A 19,417-nucleotide genomic window follows, 5' to 3' on the forward strand; every position below is an offset into this window, starting at 1 on the left:
CTGCGTTTTACGAGCAGATTGGTATGTTGTTCGAAAGTGACATAGAGGCCGCCATGATGCGAGAATGGCATTTTAAAAAGCACTTCTTTCGGTTGAGAAATTAGAATATATTTTAAAGCCATCGATATTGTGTAGTTTTAGTTTTTAGGATTTTTGGTGGTAAAATTACAACGTACTTAAAACTTTAGTTTTGGTTTTTGTACTTTAGGTGTTTTCAAGCTTTTAAAAATAATTCTTAAATGAATTGTTTTTATTTCGAAACGTGCCTACGCGTGTTCCTAAAGAGCCCTCTAGTGTAAATCCAGAAGATCTTAACGAAAACTTCTTCCAGAAAAGCTTAGGGAAACTAAAAGATTACCTAAGTTTAACAGGTTCTGCTTCTGAACGCAATTTTCGGGTTGTGGTATCCGACGAGGAGTTGAGGTCGAGACTTACAGTCGAGTACCAACAACCAATTAAGAATCTCCCTAGCGACCCCAGGCTTATTGCGGAATATGATTGGAGAAACGATATGACAACATGGCCAGCTTTAGACCTTGGGATAGTGTTTTCTTTTATTTTGTCAAAGAAATAATTTGACTCGGATTATGTAGGGAAGTACAAGCTTTGTAAAGGCTGTTTCTACTTTGCCGGTTGATTCGTGGGTACGGTGTATTCACACACATTTGTTACAACCGGAGAGTGCATTTTAAAGTGCAAAGATACACCATCCCAACGAGTAAGAGATGAGGCACGGGAGGTGTGGGTAGCCATTGATACAAATCGGGGGTGAGGGGTTGTCCTGTCTGCCTGGTGTAGTTGTACAACAGGCTACTCCCAAGTTGCAATCATGTTATGGCACTTTTGTACAAAGTGGAGCATGCAGTTTCTATAGGCTTCACCAATCCTTCATATACATCTGTACCATACAGATGGATTGAATGCACCTTCAGAGAGGTTGAGCCTAAGAAAATCAAAGACTTGAAAATAAGAACTGATTCACACAACAAAAAAACCCAAGAAAGGAGGGAAATCAACTCAGATTTAAAGAAAACTTTTGATCCTCGCAGAGAGTGTGAACGTGCTGTCATTGAAGAAAGCAAAAATAGATTTCTTGCAAAATGGAAAAATTTTACTAATAAGTCCGTGATTTTTAAGGCTGTCGAAGAGGAAAAAGATAGTCATGATGCACAAGACTTACCTCTTCCACTGAACCAAGTTGCAGAGAAATTTGCCTCAATACACAAGGGAGAAGGGGAAGTAACCATGGTGATAGGCTTTCTTGAGTCACTTCACTTTAGCCAGAATCAGTGTGATTCCATGGAAAAGGTCTCTACGGCTCAAAGCCAATGTACAGAATGGGTGTAGCAAAGGAAAGGAAGGATTGCCGCCTCAAAACTTCATGAGGTTCATACCAAAGTGAAGACACTGATAGCTGGATGCAAAAAGGTGGTCAAGACCAAACCCCTTATTGCCAGAATTGTTCATCACCAGTCCCTAAATAATGTTCCAGCTATGCAGTGGGGGCGAGCTAATGAGAAGGATGCATTAGATGCTTTTGTAAAAACAGAGGGACCTAAGCACACCAACGTGCAGATTTTTTAGGCTGGCTTATTTGTAAAAATGGATCTCCCTTACATTGGGTCAGGTCCTGATGCTATTGGCACCTGTGATTGCTGTGGAACATTTATTGTAAATTGCAAATGTCCATACAGCATTAAAGGTGAAAGGTTCTTGATGCCTGGAATCGAACCGAGTTTTTACGGATGGATAGTGGTATAGTATGTCTGAACAAGGGATATAAGTATCACACCCAATTACAAGGGGAAATTGTCCTATCAAATTGCTGTAAGGGGTATTTTGTTGTGTGGACACAAGTAGGTGAACCTTTAGTGGAAGTAGTTCTGCCAGATGAGGTTTTTTATCAAACACTTGAGCAGAATTTAGTTTTCTTTTACAAAGGTTATGTTGTTAAGGCTTTGCTGGCCTTAGTAGGTATCTTTTATTGTCCAAAATGTAAATGCCTGGGCTTGGAACCTGTTGATATTGAGAAGGATGGTGAAAATAGTGTATGCTGGGATCAGTGTGAGCTGTGGTATCACAGGGAATGTAAAGAGCTCACTACTGAACCAGGAAAACTTCACTGGCTATGTTATTCTTGCAGACAGCTTAAATCAATCAAATAAATTAATCACTGTCATTTAATATGTATCAATAAAGATTTAGAAATGCAAAGACTAGCAAAAACTAACGATAAAAACCGACGTTTCGGTGTCATCATGACGCCATTGTCAAGGAGAAATAAAAAATGAAGTTTGTGGCAAGGTGTAACACTAAATTAGCATAAATATGTTACGAGCTAATTAAACAAATACTTTTGCGCGAATTGAATCGCTTTGCACGTTCAGAGTGGGTTTTAAGTCTCTGATGAAAAGCATTTCGTTCACCAAACAATCGAACTTGTTAAACGTCGGTTTTTATCGTTAGTTTTTGCTAGTCTTTGCATTTAATATGTAAGACAGAAATCAGCAATATAGCTCTAGTCCTTTTTGTTTAATTTTTTCAAATTATATAGGTATCTAAAAGTTATGGTGGATATTTCCTAGCAACTGAACAGCTCTCTGCTTAATTTACATGAAGTGAATGGGCACAACAGTTTCAACTTTTACATGTAACTGCAAGACTGTCTAGCGAGAATACAGGCACCAGTATTTTTGGTTCTCTTTAATATATATTACTCACATAGGGGAGGAAGAGGATTGGATAGGCTACAGAATGTGATGAAGATGTCATCACACAAGGGCAGGCAGCTCATTGGCATTATATGACTTAAAATCTTGAAGTGTTTGACCCTGCCTATTGCCTGCTCTACCTAAATGCGCACATTTGCCATCCTTGATGTTTCTAACACATCTTGTGATTGCATTTGGAAGTACCCCACAATACTTGGTGGAATGGCCAAGGTAGCCTAATACATGGCCAAGTCATCACGAATCTTGAAGCCTCTGTCGGCCATAACTTGGTCAAATGGCTCAAGGTGGTTCATGAACCTACTGTCCATGACAATAAATTTGTCTGATGCTCTACCCCCCATAGCAATCAGACACAAAAGAAATTCATCCATTAGGAGTTATTCCAATCAAAAACTTAAATGTGCAATGGTGCTTATCGTCTGACCAACAAATAGCCTGTATCTCTGAGCTTGATGGTGTTCTAATAAATACTTCTGAACAGTCAATAATGCACCGAACTTTAGAGTACTATTTTTCGAAGCACTTTGGTAGCACTTTCTTTGTGTGCTCCTTAGAGGGCCACCTGATAAGCCATGAGAGCTCATAGGTCATTAGCTTTATCCAGCAGATAAAAATTGAACTGACAACAGTGTCTGATATTGCAAATCGGAATGCCAGATCCACAACAGACAAAGCTAAGCGAAGCCTCATCATTACCAGTAAAAGTTCCTGCTCAAGTTTTAGTTTCCTTTAGGGGCCAGGTTTCCTGAAATTTGAGAACTCATCCATGGTCTTATCAGAGTACCTTTTGGGCTTCTCTGCCTCAGTTTGCTTGTCCCTTTTCCAGTAAATGATATTCTTAGCTTTAGGTAGTAAGTATTCAAATAAGGTTCTGAAATAAAAGCATCTGTATTTTGCATGCCAGTATAGAGTCGAACATCAGCATCTCTGGTTATTTGTGCAGAGGCTGTACACAGTGTTAACCATGGGGAATCATCTTCACTTTTCATCAGTTCGTCACTTGCGGGTATATCGTTATTATCAACCGGTATTACTTTTGATGGGCCGGCATGTACAACTGACTTGGTTACAGCTGACGTTGCAGTCTCCTTTTGATACTCTAATCGACGCAGCTTTTTGGGTGACTAAGTATTTGAATGCTCAAAAGGAGTCAAAAAAAGAGTAGGTATTGGGTTGCTTACTGAAGGCTTCCCGTATCGAAAATGATTGGAGCAGACGAAAACACTCTCCATTGGCTTTCCTATTGAGAAATCTTTTCTTTCCTTCTGAACCTGTCGAGACTATGCTTCAATAAACGATTGCTTGGGCTTGTGGAACGATAACTTCTGTACATGTGAGTGGATGACCCATTTTTTCGCATATCTTCTATTGCTGTTACAGCAGCCGACAGAACACCTATCTCCAAAATCCAACTAAGCAATGGTTTCTCTATGCCGAGTTAATGGTTTTTCAAGATTATGTTAGCCTGTCTGGACGAAAAGGTTTTAAGAGAACGTAAACACATTTATTTCAATTTTTCCTCTGCCCAATTAAGTTACTTAATAATAAAAATTCATTCGAAAAAGCATACTCTGACCTTCTGGCATTATGTCGGCCGCGAGGTCATGTCCAAAGGAAATCGATCCGAATGTTCCCATAAGGTTTTTCGCCAAGAGGAGAAAAAGTCACTCACCTTAATTAATGTCTTCTCTTTTTCAGCGATGAATATTAATTCTTGTTCCTGAACGAAGCAAAAATTAAACGAGGGTAGCGATACCCGTCTTCTTATCATAAGAGATTCTATGGCTCGTTGCTACGCAACGAGGTTTTGTTTGACCCCCAACCAATATGGCCGCTGAAACCGTGGAAGGGTCTATTTACCAATGGAGTTTTATAACACTTTCAAAATGCCACCTACAAGGATGAATTTTTGGTGCTCCATAGGCCACAAATGGGACCCCCCCTGAAACTCCAGAACAAACAGTTAGAGAAGTGAGCCAAAGTGGGTCTTGAAATATCTTATCACACTCAACTTTTGTGCCAAGTCTCAGCCAAATCGGTAGACCACCACTTTTGACTCCTGGAACACTTACTCAGACAGGGACACTCAATTAAGTGTTGAGAATCCATTCGATGAAATGGAACATGCACTACTAGATGATAAAGTGTGTTGTCAATACTACTAATAATATGAGAGGACGACTTTCACTTACAGCCATTGCAGCTTGAATAGTTGGGAAAAAAAATCACCTCGCAAATTCTTGATCTTCTTGCCATATGATCGCCTTTAAGCTTTTAAATCTTTTTAATTCCAATACGTGGAAATGCATAAATCCTCTTCGCGTTTACCTGAGATGCTGGCGCAAAGAGAAATGCGGACTGCGAGGAGGGAGGTCTAGCGGGTTATATTAAATCATTTTCAAAAAACAAGTCCAAGTCCTTTTTTTACATCAGTAATGATGTGGACCTAGTTTGTTCGGGGCCCGTCTCATGGTATTGTCCATGTCACCGTCGTTAATTTTAGTTCTTAGTTTCTTTATATCTGTAAATGAGTGTATTTTTAAAACCTCAAATCTCGCCAAGGTCTTAGTGTCCAGTTCGCGCCTTTTCCTTTAGGGTTCCGTTTCCCTTAGTTAATCTACTTATTTCTTCTTAATCTGTAAATAGTAATTCCTCATTTATCAATCTCTTTTTCGCTTCCCTTCACCTCTCCTTTTCATACCAGCTATACTTATACAAATTTAACAAAGTTATTAAGAGAATAGGGAATGGGGTTTAAAAAGCGAGAACCACCGACATCTATAAGAATATGATCATTAATTAAACTGAGAGGATGCTTTAATGAAAGTATTTCACTCTCTTCTGTCCAATACTGTCCATCTACAAACCGTCCCACTCCTTTTACTTTCTCTATGGCTGACTACTCCCACTAAGCTTGAGGACCTTCTTCATCATATCTAATAAATGTTAAGATCAAACTCTTAGTGCTATCAACAGAGGCATGAGTACCAGTTACTTACAATCTGATCACCTTGGTGGTAGCTCAGTTATCTGGTTGATACCCAACTTCCTACAGGAAGATATTTTCTTGATTTCAGTTGAAAGTCACCTCTTACTGTATTGTCGCTGTGGCGAACCTTTTTTTCTGTCGGATTTACATTTTATTCGTGTCATGTCCAGGTAAAACAACCGCCTTTGCAATAATATTGATATGACCGATATATGATCACTCCAAGATGCTAATTTACAAGCGAACCTAACTCTATGTTACTCGCTTTGGTGTCGATCACAGTTGTTAAACATGAAGACATATTCGTTCATATTCAACAAATAACAGGACTTTGAGCACATCTCGATCACGAGCCAGGATAAAATTGACTCTTAAAATATTCTATACAACCACTATTTAAAGAGGAGAAGTTACCCTCTTCAGTTCTTTACTGCCACTAATGCAAGTTTGATTCATTCAAACAGTCAGTTTTCAGCGTACGTTCATTTTTGACTCGAGGTTGCTGTGAGTCTCCTCGGAGCACGTGATGATATAAACTAACACTTGTCAATATCTATTATTATCCTTTTCCAGCAGGTATTATAAAAACTATGCCGCTATCAGTACACCATGCGTATATTGAAGAGTTGTAAAATTTTGTCCCGAAAGTGAAGTTTTGCACTTAGAGCGGCTATAGCTTGACCAATAAATCAATTACCACAATTAGCTTAAAAACCATCCTCGACCCTGTTTTCCTCGCCATGAATAAAGTGTGAAGAAAATGTGACTGCTTTAAGTAAATGAAAAAAAATGAAAACATCATCTTTGTAATCTTAAACTTTTATTACTTACAGAAACTAAGAAACTAAACGAAAAAGGATTTTACACTGGAGGTAAGGTTTGTTCTAAGTAAATAAACCAGCTTTCAGGTGTCAATCAGTTGCTGCATGGGATGTTTTCCTTTGAGTGTTCTCTGGTACGACTTTATGACCAATTAAATTATATTTGCCTTCCGTAACATCCACAAAACTCTCTTTTCTTGAATCGAATTCAAACGAAGACTAATGTTAGTGGATATAAGGTTCCAAAATTGGGAGGAATGTCACTTGGGAAAGAGGGAGGGGGATGGAAAGTCCTGGAAGTAAGTGTTACAAAAGTTTATATAAATCATTTGTACAGACAACTTTTCACTTAAAGCCACAGAAGCTTGACTAATTGGGAAAATACTTCGCCTTGTAAATTCTCGATCTTGTTGCCGTATAAAAGCCTGTAGGTTTTAAAACTAAGTGTTACTTATACGCAGAAATGTATAAATCCTGTTCGCGTTTGATTGAGATACTGACGTACAAAGAAACGCGAAGTGTAAGGTCCGTCTTAAGCTGAGGGAACGCTTGAAGGTTCTTTAAACCATTTTATAAATCAGTATATCCTTTTTAATATCAATTTTTGTTGTGGACCTGGTTTGTTGGTGGTCCATCTCATGGGATTGTCTATATCACCATCTTTAATTTCATTTCTTTGCTTCTTTATATCCATATATTTGTAAATTTTAAACCCTCAATTCCCCTGGGTGGGCGCTTGGGTGGGCGCGTCATATAGTGTTCCCTTTGGATTTTTTCCCATACAGTTACCCTTCTTATTTCTTCTTATCTTGAAAAAAGTATGTCTATGCTTCTCTCCACCTCTCCTTTCATACCAGTCACGCTTAAACAACTAGAGCAAAGTTAAGGCAATAGAGAATGGTGGTAACAAAAGGAAGACCCTTGACATATATAAGAAGATGACACCTTATTTAATTGAGAGGATACTTTAATAAACTAAGGTCTGTTATTCTCTTCTATTCAATACTGTCCATCTACGACCCGTCCCAGCCCCTTTCACTTTCTTTATGGCTGACCACACCCACTAAGCTGGAGGACCTTCTTGATCATATCTAGTAAATAATGAGATAAAACTCTTAGTACTATCAACAGAGGAATGAAGATCAGTTACTTACAGTCCGACCAACTTGGAGTTGCTATTGAAGACTCCTGTTGGTAGCTCCTTTATCTGGTTGTTAACCAAATTCATACGAGAAGATATTTCCTTGATTTCAGTTAAACAAGGACCCTGACTATAAAAGGACTTTTGCCCTGGGCAAGCCGTCAGTCATTTCACCCCTGACACCGAACTGTCGACATCAACCAGTCCGTGACCGTGCGATATCGGCAAAACTATTGTAACCGAAAGGTCACTTGCAGCCAGTGCATATCTCAAACTTCTACGAATTTTGCCATTTTCGTTTACGGCAAAGAAAAGATGATCGGCTCCACTCAGTTGGCTCCAGGGAATGTACACCCGCTTGCGATGTCATTTCTGTAAGGAAGGCAAACGGCCAGAGGGCTAGCGGTGAGGACTAGCTTTTATGACCTTTATTATCTTTCACAAAAATCCTCTTCTCATAGCGGTTTTATATTGTTGTAATAAAGTAGTTAGTTTCTTCGACGTTTTGTCTACGGGATTTCATGTGACACTTATACAAGAACTCCTCTGCAATTAAACAAGAGATCACGTTGGATAGAATTTTTATTTGAATCGCGCGCCATTTCTCCAACGGAATATGTGGTGTTGAAATACGAATCCCGTGGGTGCTCATATAAAATAATTTCGGTCACGGATTGGAAACATTTCTGGTTGACTGAAATCCGATGGAAAACAAATTATCATCGGCTATATTGCCTGAACGGGCCTCAAGAACTATTGAAAACCTCGACCTTTTCATAAGTAGCTAGTGAAATAGGCTTCTCGTTGCAACGCGCGTCTTAAATGTTCAGGCAAAAAATATCCTACATAGTGCCGTGTCAAAATACTTAGAAAACTATGTTCCTTTCAAAGGGACCTATTCTCGAACTTCGCTCTATTTTTTTTCCTTTTTTGAGGCTTCTTCTCCCCATAACTCAAAACGTGCGATAAAACATTGGACCCGTTTATGTCGGTTTGGGTGGCCGCGTCGCTGGCGAGATGAGAAGCCTAAGCGAACGAGCAAGATGTAAACAAAGAGGAGTGACTTTCACTTACCATACCTCTTTGTTCAGACCATTCGAATAAGTCTAAGAGTCGTTCCATCAAAATAACATTTGCCATCGGTGTTCGACTCGCTAAATGAAGGCGTTCCTTCAACCGCTGAATTCTTGTCTTCACGCTTTCCAATCGCTCTTCCATTGCGGGTTCGACCGCCAGCTCCAGTGTATAACGGACTCGTAGACCTCGCGCCGCTATATTGGCTTTTTTTGATGGAAAATCCGCCATGGCAAAATAAAATGCAATTTTAAAGCTAAAGACTAGTTAGTGCGCGACTGTAGCAACCGTAAAATGAATCAATTCGAAGTGGAAGATGAGTTATGTCGCAACATACACGTACACACATTTACATACATGTACATAAATGTACATATATGTACATGAAAACCACTCTCTCTGAGCATGTCACAGTACTGAGATCCTCTAGTCAATGATATCGACGGCTCAAGAAGTTGAGGCAAACGGAGGGGAGTCAAAGGGCCAGTACGACCATCTCGCGATAGGAGGAGCCGTTAGGAGCGCGAAATTCAAATTCCGATAGCCTAATTTATGAGTTTTGCAAATGAAGATCAGTATTTCTCCATTCGTCCCTTTTTAATCGTCAATAAAAACATTTTCAAGTGGAAATCAATTGAAACAAGACAAGGATATCGGTCTTCGTGTACAAATCTCTTTTTCCCCCTTCACCTTCTATTAGTCAGCCATCTTCGATTAGCCATGGAAGCAAAGATTGCGTTACAAGACAGGGGAGGAGCTATCCCTTTTATAGTCAGGGTCCTTGTTTAAAGGGGTTAAATCTTGTATATTTTTGCAGTAGCGAACCTTTTTTTCTGTCAAGTTTACAGTTCATTCCTGTTATGTCCGGGTAAAACAAACGCTCGACTTGAAGTTGCCGTAAGTCTCCTCGGAGCACGTGATGGTATAAAGTAACTCTTGTCAATGGCTATTTTTATCGTCATTTTAACAATAAACAATGCCACTGTTGGAGCACCATGCGTATATTTAAGAGTTTTACAGTGCAAGTTTGTAATTAGAGCGGCTATAGCCTGACTCATAAATCAAATACAACAGTTAGTTTAAACGACAGGATATTCAAGAGAGACGACAGTTTTTTCCTTAAGATAAAATGGTTTCTTAGGATATCTTGATGAAACCCTTGGCCTTCACAATAAGCCTTAAACTGCCTCGATAATCGCCGCACGAGCAACGAACAAGATGGCGCTCACGCGAGTAGTCTTGCTCCTGTCATCCTAGTTCCTAATGGTTTCTACTTCTTTCAAAGACTCGGCTAACCCTAGTGCTAATGCATGTTCATCTGTTCGGCAACTGCTTTCTTCTCACACAGCAGCTACCCAGTACCGTATATTTTATCTGCGTCGAGTCCTTCGACGTGAACAAGCGAACTGGACGAAACATGGTTACATCTGTTGCTCGCTACCTGACTTTTACCACAGCATAGATTTGTCTATTTTCATGGACACCTCCTCTAACCCTGATCGGGACCGCTTAAAAGATTGTTTACATGTTCTTTATTTAAATGCTCGAAGCCTGAAAGCATTTGTTCCACTAGCAGGCGATGACACACCTACAACTAAAATATGCAAAATCACAATATTACAGCAGCACATAGCGGGAAACAAACTTGACCTATTACTCTTTAATTGCCCGGAGGTCATCGAGGAGGTCATGGTATATCATCCACGAGAGGATAAATTTCCCCCCGATAACTATGTCGTCGAATTTAAGATCCGATACAAATTCAAACGTACAAGGGGCGCTAAGCGCTCTGTGTTCGATTACGAGAATGGCAGCTTTAACGACTTGAGGGATTCCCTTGCAAACGTCCCCTTCACTTTAGCCGCCTCCGTAGATATTGACGAGCATTGGGCAAACTGGAAGGATTTGTTTTTGTCAGCGGTCAAAGACCACATCCCGATAAAAACTGTGCGTGACAAAAATTCTCCATCTTCGATAGATACCGAAGTGCGCCGCCTGATCCGAAAAAAGTACGCTGCGTTAAAGCAATACAGGAAAAGTAAAACGCCTGAGCGTAAACAAAAGCTCTGGACGCTAAGCCAGCAAACCAAGATGTTGAAACGGGCAAAACATCGATTGTATTTGGCCAAGATGGAGTCTAGTTTTAAAGATAATCCAAAGTTGTTTTGGAGTTACCACAAGACGTTCCTGGGCATCAAATCTGGTGTGCAGACTATAATCTCCTAGAAGGGCGAGACAGCTAAAATCCGGTAGACAAAGCTGAGCTTTTGAACAAGTATTTCTCCAGTGCCTTTCGGCCTGCCTCAGATAAAATCATTGCTGAAATTTGCATTTCCCATCTACAACTCTGAGAAGTCGAGGTGTCTGTTGATGAAGTGCGTCACCAACTGAAAAACCTGGACACCTAGAAAGGAAGTGATTCCGACGGAATTTCAGCTCGCCATCTCAAAGAATGCAGTAATCAAATCGCACCAAGTCTTTGCGCTATTTTCAATCCGTCGCTTGGTAGCGCCAAACTCCCAAGTGAATGGAAAACTGCTGATATTGTACCAATCCACAAAAAGGACTACAAGGAACTAGCTGAACACTATCGTCCGATATCATTGTTACCGATTGCTAGCAAAGTTCTCGAACGCTGTGTCCTCAATCACCTTTATGAACATCTAAAGAGCTTGAAAACTGATCTTCAGCAAGGTTTTTTAAAAAATCGATCATGTGTGACTCAGTTACTTTCGGTTCTCCATGATGTCGGGCTAAATGTAGATAAGAACATACAGACAGATGTGATCTACTTGGATTTTGCAAAGGCTTTTGACAGTGTGGACCACAACATTCTGCCTGCTAAACTGAACGCGTACGGAGTCTCTGGCAATTTGCTATCATGGCTTAATAATTATCTTTCTGGCCGTTTTCAACGAGTAGTTCTTGAAGGTGCTTCGTCAAAATGGGCCCCTGTCACCTCTGGAGTGCCCCAAGGGAGTCTCCGGGGTCCGCTCATGTTTGGTATTTTTATTAAAGACCAACCTGACGCTGCAAATGGCGAAGTAAAGACCGCGCTTTATGCTGACGATTCTAAGATCTTTGGTGCTGTTAAGGGCGTTCACGATTGCGAAGTTATGCACACCACCTTCTCAAATATGGATGAATGGACGCGATAAAATGACATCAAATTTAACATCTCCAAACGTAAATTCCTGACAGTCACACGCAAGAAACAATCAGCACATTACAATTACACCCTTAACAACGTGCAACTCAGTCGTGTGGCTGAAGAGAATGACCCAGGGATCGTTGTCACTTGCACTCTTTCATGGGTCAAACATATTAATGTTATCGTGTCGAAAGTGAATAAGTTACTTGGTCTTCCAAAGCGTACTTGCCCACTTTTGACAAACGTGGCAGTCAGACGGACATTATATTTGTCCCTTGTTAAATCGCAACTTTGCTATAGAACGCAAGTGTGGTCTCCCAGTCATAGCTACCTACAAGGCAAGATTGAGCGCGTGTAGAGAAGAGCCACCAGATGGATTCTGCGGTCTCGCATTGAAGAAATGTCTTATAAGGAAAGACTTATTAGACTGGATTTGCTACCACTAGCATATGATAGAAAGCTTAAGAATATAACGTTTTATTATAAATGCTTGTATGGACAAATCGATCTAAATCGCCATGAACTCGTTTCTTTTGTAACTCATGGCCGTACTAGGCTTAGTAATTCCTACAACTTAAAAACCCCTATTTGCAAAACCTCTACATTTGAAGCTTCATATTTTAATAGGATTGTAAAGTTATGAAATTGTATCTGTAAATCTGTGCCTGATAATAGCTTCTCCAGTTTCGATGTTTTTAATAACTGTTAAGGACATTAGCCAGAAGGCTCATTTTTTTGATTGATTATTGATTAGTTCACTAATTTCAGAATGATCTTAGATAGCCACACGGTTACAATGGTTATCTGTTTTTCTGTATTTCTATTGGTTTTGTAATCGGACCTTTCAGCGTCATCACGCGCATATAAAAAGCAAGTTTAGCGTCCCTTTAATCAGTTCTTCGTAAGTTTTGAATAGTCTTGGTAAATTTTCACCCTTTCGTTTTCTCAACCTCTGGCACAAGCGGGACCGATATCGAGTACCTTTGTAACTTTGTTTTTCCTTTCCAGTCTTTTCAGTGTTGGGCGACAATATACAAACAAATATTGCGATAATCTCTACGGATTTAAGATTTAAAGGCCAAATTCGTGCCAATTCGTCAGTGAACGCCCCTCATTTAGATAGAACAATGGGCTGTTTATCAGCCACCAAAATTCTTTTAATTTGTTTCGGAAGTTTTGCTCTGTTTTACTTTTATTGTTAATCTCGTTGTAGACGTTAGAGCCCAGTATTTGACATGCGACTCTTTGATTATGTATTCCGCGGCTTTTCATTAGATTGATAGAACTTCATTGTATTGTTGTTTCAGTTTACGATCGATCGTTAGATAGATTGATTGACTGTGAGAATAATCGTTATTTTCGTCGTTGATTGTGGTTCGTGGTCGATTGCCTTTCAAGAATAAAGATTCGTGCAAACAGTCAACTTTGGTTTGTCATTTCGATCAGTAAAATAGTCCCAAACACCTCGTTAAGCGCGTTTTGGAGCGACACGCCCTTGAACTTGAGAATTTAGATTTTTGGTCGTCGCAAAGCTACAGTAAAATATCGTCGCATCATTCCACCATTGGTTATGAATTGTCGCTGAACTTCGCTTTTATCTTTGAAAACCCGTCTTTCCTGGCAAAACATTGAGCACAGTTAGCGCACCTACATTCCACGGTTCACCAGATTCGGACATTGAAGTGCCGCCACAAGCCAGGAGACCACCCAAAAGCGTGACAGGCATACAGACATCCGATTTCGAAACCTCGAAAGGAACTGGTCGTATAAGAAAAATGACGGAAAAGGGATTTGCTTTTCTTTTGAAAATTAAACTCGCGAATCGACATACTGCTTATAAGAAACTTAAGGAACAGATGCAAAAGATCCTTGTTTTACGCGACTCACCAGAGACTGAAATAGAACAGTTAGAGGGAGAGAGATTTTATCACGATCATTTAAAGGACGAATTCAATGACGCTCACAAGGAGTATGACGACTTGTTAACATCAAAAGAGATAAGGGAAGCTTCGTATCAATGGTTCGATATCCGAGATCGAGAATTTTTTGAGTGTCAGAGTAGACTTTGCGAACGCATCCATACGTTTGAAAGAAATTCGGCTAGTTGGGCGCCATCTGTTAAATCGGGTCACAGCAGAAAGTCAAAGGCGTCTGGCAAGTCGACAGTAAGTTCCTCGTCCATAAAGCATCTCTCTCTCGCCCTTGTCAATGCGGCAGCTAAGGCCGCAAAATTGCGGGCTGAAATGGAATTTCTAGGAAAGGAAAAGGAACTAAGACGGTTGCAAATAGAAAAGGAACTAGAAGAGTTTTTGATTTACCCTCAACATTTTCCTGGATTATAAATGATGCCTTTCTCCGTTTCGCTTTAGGCAAAGTACACAAAAAAACACTTAATGCATCACTGATATTGACTTTAATAGCTTCAACTGATTTTTGCTTTTTGCTACTCCTCAGTAACTATACTACTAACTATGACCTGCACTTAAAGGCAAACTAACTTAAATAGGCATTTTAATCTTAACTCGTAAAGGAGACAGAAAAGTCATATAGAAGTGAAGACAATGGGTAATGTGAACAATCCTACTGCAAAGTAGCAAGGTTACTTCGCTGTATTAGCTGCACCGCTACTTTCTTCATACTTTTTCATCCTTGCCGACTGAAAAATTATGTTAGAAACTATTCGCTGCATTATTATCGGTAACTGAATTAGTAAATCATAAGATCGATAACAATATTTGTAGTAAAGGTTTATTTATAAGCAATTTTTAGCGGTTTTAGTCATGTAGAAGATACACTAGGTGGATGGTGTATATTCTTTCCAGTAAGCATATACACGGCTTAAAAAAGGATTCTCCAGAGCAGCTCTGGGTCTACTCAAGATCGTCATATTTACCCGACAGGTTTAATAATAATAATAACAATAATGTTACCAATTTATACAGCTCATATTTACATGTGCTGATCAATAGCGCTTTACAATCATAGATAGAATTACGGTAATATTACATGTTGTTGTTAAGGTTTAGATCGGACGTCAGTATTTTATCAGGTGCCTCTGGCAGCCGCTTCAGTCCATGTAACGATCTCACCTTCCCACCCATCCCACCCCAGGGGAGGACATTCATTAGACAGTAATCTCGTGCGTGGGAAATTAACGTCTCCTATCCCTAGCCCTGCAGGAGACGGAACCTACGGCTTTACGTCTTATCCGAGAAGACGAAGCAATGTGAGTGAAGCGACTTGCTTAAGGACACAACGTAGTGCCCCAGCCAGGACTTGAAACCGGGCCATCCGACCCAGAGTCCAGCGCACTGACCGCTGGACCACTCATTTATAAAGTATTGAAAGGTTTACTAAGATTTATGATCAAATGTAAATACAATTTTTACTGTTCTTTCTAATTAATATTTCTATCATCTATTATCATTTTCTGTCAAGGAAGGATACGTTTCTCGGTTTAAAACATGGAGAACAACCGATTGAATCAGTAGTACAGTGATATCAAACAGAATCACATTTTCATGAAATGATCAGCCTTGAAAAAAAGTTTTCCGTGACCTGATCAAGAAAGGTAGGAAGCTATCCCTGCTTTAGATAAACTGTTTTCGACCAAAATGTCATGAATATGATTTTTCTCTCTGCAGTTAGCAGTTTGTTGATGATATTGCATCTGCTCTTTCTTGAGTGTTCAATGGTGTACTGCAAGAAGAAAAATCTAGCTAGGTAGATGAAAGGGATAAATATATTCCAAAACTATCAGTCCTGATTATCAGATCACCTTACCTTCCAATTTCAATGTGTCACACAGCGAGCAGGTGACTAGAATTAACAGCGCTATAAACTAGACGTAATATCCATGTCACATCAGTCTCGTAATTAATAGAATGATTAGAGAGATCTAAAGGGGATTGGGTTGAGCTGTTCTTAGCTTCATATCCTTCCATCGACCAATAATTACAGTTTTGTATCATATTCCAAGGCATCTTCTTCAACATCATCTTCCTCTCCTCTGTGATCTTCTTCAAAAGAATGTCGAAGGGGAAAAAATTAAAAGAAACCAAAATAATACTAAGAATATGGTGGAAAAGCCATCACAGAATGAATCGTTCATATTTATGCTGTTGTTCAACGAATAGAAATAGAGAAGTTGTGAAGAACCTTGCTCCTGAGGTGGCAGTCCCAAAGCCTGAACTTCCATGATTTCAGCTGCTTGCTGATCTAAGTACACAGAAAAATAAATGAGTGAAAAGGCCCTTCATGTGACAGCAAAAGCAAAACAGAGACAGCTTTTTCAATTGCATGTAAGGCAAGTTTTTGAATAGAGTCAATGATCTTGGTATTGATATAAACATTGTAAATAACAAAAATGATTTTAGTAACAATGTTAAAAATAATAATGAGATCATTACATACTTTCTTGGCGAGATTGTTCTTCAATTCTAACTTGATCTTCGCCATGCTGCTCTTGTTTGTCTTGCTCGTCTTGATCAATGGATAAAAAGGAAGAGCGAAAGAGTATAATCATGTACTGAGAAGACAGGCGATTTCGAGACAAGTGATGAACATAATAGTAATTAGATGCAAAAAGTAGTTGTAGCGAACGACAACTTAAAAACAATGTGAAAATGCTCCTGAAGTTCTATCTTGATGAGCCTTGTTGCATTTCTTCGCTAAAGTTCTTTGAGTTGTTTTTTTCCAAAAAAAAAAACAGTTCGGTGTTTTAATTCAAGAGACCTTCAATTGATATCTACTTCGTTTGGGTCACTATATAAAAAATTCAAGGTTAAACACCTTGTTGTGGTTGTGGAAATCCAAGAACCTGCATTTCTATGGCCTCTCCTTGTTGCTCATCTAAAGAGACAGAGATAAAAAGCGAACTGGAGGATAACGTCATAAAGATAAAAATGTACATGGAAATGTTTCTTGAGGAAAGTGCAGTGGCACAAAGAACTCAGTAAAATGCTGTTACCTTCTTGTGGCCCGTTGTCCTCAATTTCTTGTGGATCTTGGAGTTGTTTTTATAAAATAAGGTATTAGTAAATCAATAGACTAATACTACAGCAATATGACATCTATCTAAAAAATGGTGCCAGTCTCAGAAAGAAAGCTTCGCTAATAAGAACAACCTTCATGATTCTATTCTTTAAACTTGTAATACAAAGAATGGGAAAAGAAGCATAACTACCCTCTTGCTCTTCACTGCAGTGAAAAAGGCTGCGTAAGAAGCTTCTCAGCTTTGCTACTTTGCCTCCCAAATACTCTTGCACCTGGAGAGGAAAGGAAACTAGCCTATAATGACATTCATTAACTGACCATTTCCCCTTATTAATTGTTAGAAGGTGAAAGGTGGCAAAACATGAAAAGTTACTATACTAATGTCTAACCAAGAAACCCATACAGTGCATTAACGAGCACAGTTTATTAGCCAGTAAACCACCGAGTTCTCCCTCAAATTATTTAGATTTCAAAGGTGATAAAGAAATGTTATTATATACCTTTGGTGTTGTTAATGTGTAAAGAATCGGGTTTATCACTGAATTGATGGGCAGAGCAAAGACGGCAATCCACACAGCCAGATCTCCTGGTGGTTTGAAATTCTCCTCCAAAAGCGACCTCAGACCAAATACGATGATTGGTATCCAGCAGAGACAATCAGTGAAGATGATGAAGAATACTCTTTTGGCAAGACCTGTCTCCCTCCTTGTATTGGCTGATTGATTTTTAACCCACACTCTGCTTATGAATATGCCGAGGTATGCAGCTGTGATGAATATGAAGAGGAAGAAATTGAGGCCAACAAATACAGAAACAGAGTACTCCCAACCTGCAGTTTTGTCAGGAGAGAGCTGCAAGGGAAGGCAAACAACACTTTTCCCATAGTAATTGTGATATGTTTTCAAATCTTCGAAGTATCTCAGGCCAAACATTGGGAAGAATGCCAGGAGAAAGCCGACGAGCCATATGATGGTGCAAAGGGTGTGGGTCATCCTACGAGACAGTACTCCACCTCTGAACGGGAACACAACGTTCTTGAGTCGGTCTGCAGATATCAAAGCCATCAGCATCAGGGAGACCTCACTTGATAACAAAGAAGTTATTTGGCAAGCTACGCCAGACCTCCACTGAAAGTCATGTAAGTAATACTCTCCTCTCCACGACAGATCTTTGACACCAAGTGTGATTAGGTAAGCTCCCATCAAACCATCGGAGACTGCCAAGTGCAATAACATGATTGACTGCACCGTGTTTGCATCCTTAAAGATTGAACGCCATGTAATGACAAACACAGACCCAGCCAGGGAAAGGGAGCCGATTGCCCAGATGCTCTTCCTCGGGGTTGGGCTCTTGAACATGCTCCCACAGTTAGCGAAGTCATCGTTGTATATGAAAGCACAGTCAGGGTCCTGCTTGTGCATATGGCAACACATCAAATTCAAGTCAAAACTCCTGCAGTTACAAAACACATGTCATTGTAATAATTAAAAGTTTATAGCCTATAATCAGAGTCCGAGACGGGCTAATCAAAACCTCTTTCCTGAAATAAACAGATATTGGGTTGAGGAAAGAAACGACAAACCATTTGTCCGGAGCGCTCTGTTTAATATCATTTAAATTAAAGTACCCCAGACGCTGCCTACTCACAATATTTAGCTTTTCTCATAGACTATAAATTGAAGTTTTAATCATATGAAAACCTTACACTCGCAGTATGTCCTTCAGCACTTCAAAAAATCCATTTGGAATCTCCTTCATCTGGTTGTAATGCATATATCTGAAAATTGTATCGGGAAGCATTCACTACATAGAAAGCGCCTTTTACATCTTGATTGTCATTTGATTAAGTTAACACTCACAGAATTTTCAACTGTTTAATTTCTTTGAAGTTGTCGATGGAAACTTCAGTCAATTTGTTTCCAAAGATTTCCCTGACAGAGGTGAAGATAAAAAAAATCAGTCAGCGCAAAAGCAATGATACCATCTTTCAGCATTGATGTGTGGATTTAAAACCAAAAAGTGCGATTGGTAGAAGATACAAAGATACCACTTCGATGAAATTAATCACCATATGATTCATTGCCTACTTACATTATCAAAAGCTCGCTCAGATCTTTGAAAATTCCAGTTGGCAAACATTCGAGCTCGTTTTCCGATAAATAGCTAGTGAAAAAAGGAAAACTGTTTTCACTGTTTTCATAACAAGGAAAATAATTTAAAACAATTTTTAATGTAATCAAATTGGTTTTTTGCAGTTTTTGGTCATTTCAAATGAAACATCATCATTGCATAAACTTTACCACTAATTCCCAAGATATTCGAAAAATCCCAGTCCTTATTTCTAACTCGACCTATCCCCTTCCATCATCACCGTAACCTTAAGGCACGTTCTCCAGTTATCTCCACAGACCCTCCACAAGCATTTATTTCAGAAATTCTGCAGAAACATTGAGACGTTATAACCTAGGGCCTTAAATGTCCATAATTTGAAAACGTGATCGATCCCAGCGTATT

The 19,417-nt window shown here is 39.4% G+C and overlaps 3 protein-coding genes and 1 long non-coding RNA gene across 4 annotated transcripts in view; 1 reads left to right on the forward strand and 3 right to left on the reverse strand.

Moving 5' to 3' along the window:
• Window positions 1-19,417, reverse strand: part of LOC148743408 (G protein-coupled receptor GRL101-like) — a 169,644-nt gene that overhangs the window by 150,037 nt on the left and 190 nt on the right. The gene's annotated exons all lie outside the window — the stretch shown is intronic.
• LOC148743422 (uncharacterized) lies at window positions 7,796-9,544 on the reverse strand. The gene is made up of 2 exons (XR_015995048.1): window positions 8,758-9,544; window positions 7,796-8,229 (listed from the first exon to the last, which is right to left on the reverse strand). It is a non-coding gene; the product is annotated as an uncharacterized LOC148743422 (long non-coding RNA).
• On the forward strand, window positions 10,021-11,915 carry LOC148743423 (uncharacterized). Its single transcript, XM_088751218.1, has 2 exons — window positions 10,021-10,960; window positions 11,194-11,915. The coding sequence occupies exons 1-2, from the start codon at window positions 10,021-10,023 to the stop codon at window positions 11,913-11,915; spliced, it is 1,662 nt and encodes a 553-aa protein (XP_088607344.1).
• LOC148743424 (G protein-coupled receptor GRL101-like) lies at window positions 14,303-19,187 on the reverse strand. The gene is made up of 10 exons (XM_088726344.1): window positions 18,995-19,187; window positions 18,763-18,834; window positions 18,609-18,680; window positions 17,404-18,355; window positions 17,094-17,175; window positions 16,878-16,913; window positions 16,700-16,759; window positions 16,322-16,390; window positions 16,067-16,126; window positions 14,303-15,927 (listed from the first exon to the last, which is right to left on the reverse strand). Coding segments are annotated over exons 1-10 (1,470 nt in total). The 5' UTR covers window positions 18,997-19,187; the 3' UTR covers window positions 14,303-15,862.

Source organism: Stylophora pistillata, chromosome 1 (genome assembly GCF_964205215.1).
Source record: "Stylophora pistillata chromosome 1, jaStyPist1.2, whole genome shotgun sequence".
Taxonomy (NCBI): Eukaryota; Metazoa; Cnidaria; class Anthozoa; order Scleractinia; family Pocilloporidae; genus Stylophora; species Stylophora pistillata.

Bases quoted from the DNA above. Each gene is read 5' to 3' on its own strand.
- LOC148743423 (XM_088751218.1), top strand. From the start codon at position 10,021: ATGGTTTCTACTTCTTTCAAAGACTCGGCTAACCCTAGTGCTAATGCA. The intron at 10,961-11,193 runs GTGTGCAGACTA...ACGGAATTTCAG, and splicing joins GTTCCTGGGCATCAAATCTG to CTCGCCATCTCAAAGAATGC.
- LOC148743424 (XM_088726344.1), bottom strand. The intron at 18,356-18,608 runs GTAAGGTTTTCA...TTGTAACTGCAG, and splicing joins CTGAAGGACATACTGCGAGT to GAGTTTTGACTTGAATTTGA. The intron at 16,127-16,321 runs GTATGTAATGAT...CTGTGTACTTAG, and splicing joins AGAACAATCTCGCCAAGAAA to ATCAGCAAGCAGCTGAAATC.